Source organism: Cryptomeria japonica, chromosome 1 (genome assembly GCF_030272615.1).
Source record: "Cryptomeria japonica chromosome 1, Sugi_1.0, whole genome shotgun sequence".
Taxonomy (NCBI): Eukaryota; Viridiplantae; Streptophyta; class Pinopsida; order Cupressales; family Cupressaceae; genus Cryptomeria; species Cryptomeria japonica.
Window position 1 is genome coordinate 168,720,160 of NC_081405.1, and position 8,537 is coordinate 168,728,696.

The following is an 8,537-nucleotide window of genomic DNA, read 5'->3' on the forward strand; positions in this document are numbered from 1 at the left end:
TCGTAGTTGTGTATAGGTTATCTAAAATGGTTCATTTAATTCCTTGCAAGAGAACTAGTGATGCAACAAATATTACTATTTTGTTTTTCAAGGAACTGGTGAGATTACATGGTATACCCAAGAGTATAGTATTCGATAGAGACATAATGTTTATAGTACATTTTTGGAGAACCCTTTAAAATAATTTGGACACACATTTTAGTTTCAATTCATCTTATTTCCCCAAAAGGATGGCCAAATTGATGTAGTGAATAGAATTATAGGTAATATTTTGAGGTGTCTTGTTTGGAACACACCTTCAAATTGGGATATGGCCTTAACAAGGGCTGAGTTTTCTTATAATGATTCTCCAAACAAGAGTATAGGCTTTGACCCTTTCTATATTGTCTTTGGTATGAACTATAGGGGTGTATTTGAACTCAGAGATCTTGATGATTTGAAGAGGAGAAGTACTTATAAGAATACTTTGCTAAAGTCATTAATGACCTTCATGAGAAGGTTAAAATGAGCATAGATGGAAGTAATAAGAAATAAGAACAAATTATGTTGATATGAAGTAGAGAGAAGTTCATTTTTAGGTGAGAGGTCTTGTTTTATCCCATATTAGGAAAGAAAGATTTCCTATAGGTGAATGCAACAAACTGAAAATGAAAAGGATAGCTCCCTACAAGATACATAGGATGTTTTTAGCTAATGCCAATGAGATTAACCTTTCTCTAGGCATGGACATCTCTCCCATCTTCAATGCAGCTAATTTGTATCACTACAAGGGTGCTAAAGATGAAGTTACTATATAGATAGAGTTGAAATCCACTAGGAAACAACAAGTGACCAAGCCAGTTCCATTGGAAATTGAGTGCATTCTAGAGAAATAGTTGTTGAAAAAGATTGTTGACAATGATTATTTCACTTATGTGTTTTTGTTGTGAATATTATTTTGTGTTATCTTTTTGCGATGATACAAAGCATTGAGAAATTTTTATTCTCTTCCATGTTGACCCAAAAATGCTTTGCTTCTTCTTATGTACTCTTCTTCATTTGTACTTGTAGTTCCATTGTATTTAGGGGATGAGGTCAATTCAAAACAATAATATTGATATACATTATTTAACTTATGTTAATATAGAACCTAGACCTTTGGTTCCCTTATTTTCTCTTGCATGATATTGTTTGTATGTTATATGACTTCTATTTTCCTATATTGGGAGAATATTGTTAGTGTGAAGTTCTTATCTTTGAATGTATGCTACCTTAAAGGCAATTTAACCTAGTCAAGGCATACACAATTATTTTAAGGTGGGAGAATACATTCCTCTATGTGTTTCAATTTGTTCATACACCACAAGATTGGTTCTTTACTTTGACCACACACCACAAACTTGTTTGTGATATCAAAACACCCATTTTTTGCATTCTATTAACATTACCCACTAAATAGAGATTATTTTTCTTGGACATGTAATCTTAAATACTATTTGCATGAATATCACATAGTATATATAAGTATTTTTAATAGCTCACGAGCCATTCACTTTTTCATGGTTCACCTAGAATAACATAACTTTATAGCCTTGTGATTTATGAACCCCTTTGTGGACATGACTCCTATTAATTATCTATGTATCTCACTAGTCCTAGAGTCCATGATTTGTGTTTTTGTGAAATGAATCCTAGTAAGTATCAAAGGATCTTACTAGTCTAATATTTTGTCCGTTGCATTTTTTTATATGGCTCCTTGTAAGTATCTAAGGAACTTACTAGTGCAAGATGCCATACCTTATGTTTTTTATGATCCATTTATGTTTCCAATGTCATTGTTTTTTCTCACTTTATTTTTGTATTTTATCTTGATATTGTAGATTGATATGAGACTAATTCTTTGTGGCTACTTCCTTATTGAGTTTCGAGTTGTCCTGTCTCTTCAATATCTTGATGAAAGAATACTTGGTTTCTTTGTAATTTGTCATGAGTATGATTGTAAGTTCATAATCCCACTAAAGGACGGGCTAAATATAGTGTTGCAAATGTATACCTTTACAATTTCACTTTGGGGTTGGACCCACTATGATTGGTAGCTTAATTTATGCCTGATTCACCCTAGTTTCGACACCATTTCTATAAATTTGGTTTATTTCCTTATTCCTAGAACTATTTTTGTGGCTCATTTTTCTACGAAGTCCTTACAAATTGAGCTAAAACTTTCAATAATGAAAGTTGAATTTACAAATAGAAAGAATCTACCTTTCATTTTTGGACTTCCTAAAAAAATAATCTGGAATTTTTTTAAGTTGCATATAAAGGAAACTCTCTTTCCCATTTTAAATGTTGGCAAGTTCTAATAAGAATCATGCCACTCTATCAATAAAATAAAGCTTAAATCTACATTTAGGGAGCAAATAATTTGAGCATTCAAATCTACAACAACAATCATGATCAATTGTATTGTTTTTTCATGTTGAAAGTTCTTTAAACCATCATAATATTAATAATTCATATTTATTAAAAAATTTGCCAGAAAATCATACTCATGTCTATTAATTTAGTCAAATATCATTGTTCATACTAAATTAGTTATCCACAATTAATTACATTGAGAGTCGTCTTCTATAATAGCAACATGATGAACAAGTCCATGTACATAAAAAATAATGGGCACTTAGAAAAGAATGCAAGTGGAAGTAGTAATATCTGATATTCGAAGAGTAAGGTTCACACTCTTAAAACGAAAAAGAAGTGGAAGTGGATTAGCACTCAAATCAATTATAGACTCTACCTTTTCGCAATTGAGACATAATTTGGTCACGATTTAAGGATTTATGAATGATTTATAAGAGACACCCAAACAGATCCCACCTCAATTTAAAAGGCATAAGATATGATACACATTGTTTTCCAATTAGTGCATTACAAATCTTACCAGCTTGTAAATGGCACAGGGTAGAGTAGCTCAACAAATAGAGTGACCTACCAAACATTATTAATAAATGTGACAACAACATTCTTCATGATCCATTGTTCAACAAGGTGCCCTATCATTTTTCACTCCAAAGCCCTAATTATTTCAATTATTTTGTTTATATTTTACTTCATTTTTCTTCCATACAAACTCTAAATTGTTGGGATCTCTTGAGAAAAATGTCAGGCAAAGGGTAAATTTGAGTGTATTAAATCATTTTGGCCTAAGTTTGTGATTGATTTTTTTCCATTTGATGACTTAAACATGAATTACCATATTGGCGATATCATGAATAAAGGTAGTGTGTATTTGATAAAAAAACCTCATTTATTATGAGCCATTTAAGGCTAAAAAAGCAATGCATAAAATAGAGAAAATATATACTCAGTATAAATGCAATTGTATGTTTGATAAAAAGATTTTTTTAATGGAGAAAGGAAAAATATTAGGAAAAAAACACCAAACAAAAAACATAAGAAAGTAAAGAAAAAGGGGGTCCTTCTTTACTAAAACAAAATGGGGCATATGTTTCTAAGAAACACTATGTCCTATTCCACCAACATGAACATGTTTGGAGATCATACACTTCACCTTAAAAATTATATATAGTTAATCAAAACTTAGAAATGCAAGGGAAAATGACCCTTTTCTAGTATTCTCCCTCTTGACAATTTGTTGCAATGCATAAAAGGAAACTATGAGATAAATCAAGTGTCAAAAGAGGTAAGGCCCATAGTAACCTCTTTACATTAACTAGATTTCCATGTGCTCATTGGTATCATGAGTGAATCCACAATATTAACCAATGTGTCAAACTTGTATATCATGACTCTACCACATCCAACCCGTTGATAAGAAAAGTGACATTAATCATCAATATTATTATTTTCTATCAATTAAGATTGACAACCTTTTGTCCAAACACAAGTTTGGAAAAAACAAAAAATCGAATAAAAAATATTATTGACTAAAGAAAGCATTAAGACATATGTATGATTTATTTAATAGACATTACCAAGATAACAAAGGTGAAAGTTAAAGTCAATATAAATTACACTAAAAAATAACAATATATTTTATAATATGCAAAATTTTCTGTTTGAAGTTAGAAAAAACATATAGTGTTTGAGTTTATTTGGTTAGTTCATAAGATTTTCGTGTTGAAGATTCTAGTTCAAATTCTCTAAGTGACATTATAGTGCCCAATTTTTTTAATAATTTCTACTAATTTGTCCATCAAAATAAATGTAATTAAGAACAATTAGCTAGATCTTAAAACCAAACTCTACATTTGACTGTTGAATTATATTTTGTTAAAAACCAAACTCTACATTTGACTGTTGAATTATATTTTGTTAAAAACCAAACTCTACATTTGACTGTTGAATTATATTTTGTTAAGAACAATCAAATCAAATACTTCGACAAGTCTTTGAGATACAATTAACAGCAGCCATACATGAAACTTTCGAGAGACCACCAACCAAAAGACAGCAGGAAATTACAACTATACACTCTTATTGAATTAATAAAAAGCAATATGAGCTGCACATCATCTTTGACAGCTCAAAGTCTTTATTTCTCCTTTGACGACTTCACAAAACTTTCTCAAACATCATTCAACATCATAAACATCAAATAAATACACGTGCGCGTCGATTTTAAATATATTGGATATCAAATGTATCTTTCAAAGAGGTGTGCCAGTTTAGATCATCATAATTTAAAATTAATTCATAAAATTAAAAATCCATCCCAGGCTCTTGACCAATCCCAAAAGCCGTGTCAAATGTAACTTATTAATCAATCAGACATATGCTTTTATCTATCTGGATTCAAAAATTGATAGCCTTGCCCATGTTGTGCATATACAAAGGCATGCAAGAAAGACAAGAAAGGAATCGTTTGACATAAAGAAAAGAAAGACTGTACAACTTGCCATTTATGTCTATATAAAAGCGCAACAACTAAGCGTTCCTTGCATCCTCCTTGCATTCCTTGCATTCAAAAGGGCACGAAACAAACAAGTTCTTTGCAATGGCTCTTTCCTCTACTTTTTCTTCCAATTTGAGCTTGGGACTCAAATCTCAGCATACCCAATCCCAATCCCAATCCCAGTCTCAGTCCCACACTTTTCAGCTTTGCTGTAAAACACTGCCATTAATGCGCAGAACAAAGGCTAACATGTTTAACCCTATCGTTAATCAGGCCTTAACTACAACTGAAGTTCCACAGCGCCGCATTGGAAAACATCATCCCAATTTGTGGGCCGACGAGTTTATACAGTCTCTTCCAAACCATCCTTATCAGGCAAGCTATTCTTACGCTCTTCTTTCTCTTTGCTCTTAAATTCTGCTTTCTACAGTTTTGATTAACACTCCAACTGTCTCATAAAACAGGCTCCTCACTATGCTGAGCGTTGTGGGAAACTTATTAGCGAGATCAAACACAGATTCAACGCAGCTGCTGGTGGTGAGAACAATGTTGCCAAACTTCTTTCCCTGGTCGATGATATCGAACGCCTTGGAATAGACCGACATTTTCAAGAGGAAATAAAAGAAGCCCTTGAATTGGTTCACAGGTTTGTTTCTTCATCTTACAGTACTGTTATAACAGGCCATCAGTGTTATTATTAGAAGTATAAGTATATAACGTTTAGAATGGAATAACGTAACAGGAATTGGAATGACTGCCAAAGAGATCTAAACACCACGGCCTTGGGCTTCCGGATTCTTAGGCTCCATCGATACTCTGTTTCTCCAGGTATTGAACAAATTGTTTATGTTTGATCACAATAAATCTCAACTGCTCTTAAAGTTTCTACTTATATTTGACCTGATTTTGTTGCTCACTTGATATTGATGAATTGTTGGTAATATACTGGCAGGAATGTTGGGACCCTTTAGAACAGCAAATGGGCAGTTCTTTTGCTCCACCGCCCAGTCAGAGGAGGAGAAAATTAAAGGTATTCTAAATTTGTACCGAGCTTCATATATTGCATTTCCTGGGGAGAAAATTTTGGATGAGGCTCTGGAATTCTCTACAACATATTTAAGGGAAGCTCTGCAGAAGACAGGGATCAGCTCCAACCTTTTACATGAGGTAATGTTAAGAATTTTGAAAATATAAGACCCTATGAAATGTACATGTTCTTACCATTAAACTTGTTTATTGACTGTAATATGAACATTGTATATGTGCAGGTATCAGTCAATCTGAGGTATGATTGGTACGCATTTCTGCCCAGATTGGAAGCAAGGAAATATATTGAAATCTACGGGGAAAACAATTCATGGGCCAGGTAGTGGGCAATTCCCTTGGTTCTAGTCTGCACCCTTCTTTCCATCTACTTAAAGATTTTTTTTTAATAATAACAAAGGCAAAACAATTCAATGGGTTTGCGATTCTATTTCAATTTTAACTTGAAACGTATATATCTTATTAAAATTTTAATTTAAATAATTGTTTTTTTTAGGACGGAGGATAATGAGAAGCTTTTATCTCTTGCGAAAATGGATTTCAACATGGTCCAGTCATTGCATCAGCAAGAGCTTAAAGATTTTTCAAGGTGAGTTCTTGGATTATATTTTCAATGAGATCGGTATTGGATTTTATAATTATATAAGTAATATATTTAATTTTATTTATAGTGTTTTTTAATCTAAATTTTATAATGAAAAAAATTGTTGATAATTTTTAGTTATTGAGGTTTTAATTGATGTATTTTTTTATTGTAAGTGGTATTTTAGATGGTGGAGAGAATCTGGTTTGCCTAATGTAGATTTTGCTCGCCATCGTCACGTAGAATTTTTCTTTATGGCATGTGCAATTTGTGAGGATGAGAAGTATTCTGAATTCAGATCGAGCCTTGCAAAGTCTTGTGTACTTGCAACATATTTAGATGACACATATGACACATATGGAACAGTTGATGAATTGAAACTCCTCACAGAAGCCATTAAGAAGTAAGTGATGAATCGTAATTTATGCAGCTATAACTAACAATACTTGCATATAAGATTCTGACAAAAATCTATTGTATCTTTTAGGTGGGATCCAACGTTTATAGACCAACTCCCTGATTATATGAAAATTATATACATGGTATTATATAATGGAGTCAATGAAATGGATCAAGAAGCTCAAAAGTTTCAAGGCCGAGAGACTCTCTCCCATGCTAAAGATGCTGTATGAATATATGTTTTTCTTATTTTATAGAAAGAAATTATATTTTATAAAATAAATAGTATATGCACTTTAATTATCCCATAGGTAAAGATAGTGCATCATCAAAATTATTTCATTCTTTTACCTTTTATCTAATGTTTTATAGTAAACATTTTATTTCATTCTATTTGATAAAATTTTATAGTGGTTGTATACTTAGTGTACATATTTAACTCTCAAGACTTCAGAAAGGGTCTAAAATTAGCATTCTTCTTTCTAATTATAAATCAATCATCCTATTAATTTGACTCAAATTTATTTCTTGTTTACATAGTGGGAAACATATATAGATGCTATGCTACAAGAAGCTGTGTGGAATGCTACAAAACACATACCGACTTTGGCAGAGCACATAGAGAATGGACAAGTTAGTTCAGGGAAACGTCCAACAACATTGCAAGCTATATTAACAATAGATGGGATTGTTTCAGAAAATATCTTTCATAAAATTGATTATCCATCAAGGTTTGATTATCTTGGAGGCTTTAGTCTTCGAGTAAGAGGTGACATCAAATCCTTTAAGGTGTGTATTGATATTATATTTGATATTCATAATATTCTATTAATTTGAATATAATCTGAAAAGATGAGCTAGATGTAAGCATAATTTATTAATTTTTTTAATGAATTTCAATCATTGGTTTTGAAGGGTGAGGTGGATCGAGGAGAAACAAATTCATCCATAGTGTCCTATATGAAAGATAATCCAGGATCCACTGAAGAAGATGCCTTGAATTATCTTCAGAATTTATTGGATGAAAGACACAAAGAATTAAATTGGGAGCTTCTAAAAATTGATGGTGTTCCAACTTGTACCAAGGATTATGCTTATGATGTTGCAAGGGGTTACCTACATTTTTATAATGAGAGAGATGGTTTCAGTTTTGCATATCAAGAAATACAAGATCATGTAAATCAAATCCTCATTGAACCTATAACTATGTAACTTCTCAATGTAGTCAACAAATATCTCCAATCACATAAGTCTCTCTTTTTTGACTAAGAGACATTTATTATTATGAATGATATATAAATTGGTGTTTCTTTCCAATGATACTTTATATATAATATTCTTGTGGAGCTTTTTATGTTGGAGGATAACCTTTTTACAATATTTTAAAAATGATCAGAACTATATGTTTTTTTAGCTAAAATAAATGTTATAATTCTTATTAAATTTGAAATGTTTGTAGGAAATTACTTTTATAGGTTATTTTAGAATATTAAATACATCTAATATAAATATTTGAATAACAACTATTATTGTGTAGCTTTTGGCAAATTATAACAACATAATGTACATCTCACTTGCAAGAAAAGAGAATCTAGTTGCATAAATCAAGGATTATTGAAT

The 8,537-nt window shown here is 31.5% G+C and overlaps 1 protein-coding gene across 1 annotated transcript; it reads left to right on the forward strand.

The window, feature by feature from the left end:
- Nucleotides 1-4,954: 4,954 nt before the first annotated feature.
- Nucleotides 4,955-8,177, forward strand: LOC131042631 (alpha pinene synthase, chloroplastic). Its single transcript, XM_057975940.2, has 10 exons — nt 4,955-5,266; nt 5,356-5,537; nt 5,634-5,719; nt 5,844-6,058; nt 6,160-6,257; nt 6,432-6,524; nt 6,706-6,921; nt 7,006-7,144; nt 7,458-7,706; nt 7,833-8,177. The coding sequence occupies exons 1-10, from the start codon at nt 4,994-4,996 to the stop codon at nt 8,127-8,129; spliced, it is 1,848 nt and encodes a 615-aa protein (XP_057831923.2). The 5' UTR covers nt 4,955-4,993; the 3' UTR covers nt 8,130-8,177.
- The last annotated feature ends 360 nt before the right edge of the window (nt 8,178-8,537 follow it).

Excerpts from the sequence above, each read along its gene's own strand:
- LOC131042631 (XM_057975940.2), top strand. The coding sequence starts at position 4,994 with ATGGCTCTTTCCTCTACTTTTTCTTCCAATTTGAGCTTGGGACTCAAA. Across the intron at positions 6,258-6,431 it reads GAAAACAATTCATGGGCCAG|GACGGAGGATAATGAGAAGC; the intron begins GTAGTGGGCAAT and ends TGTTTTTTTTAG. Across the intron at positions 6,525-6,705 it reads GAGCTTAAAGATTTTTCAAG|ATGGTGGAGAGAATCTGGTT; the intron begins GTGAGTTCTTGG and ends GTGGTATTTTAG.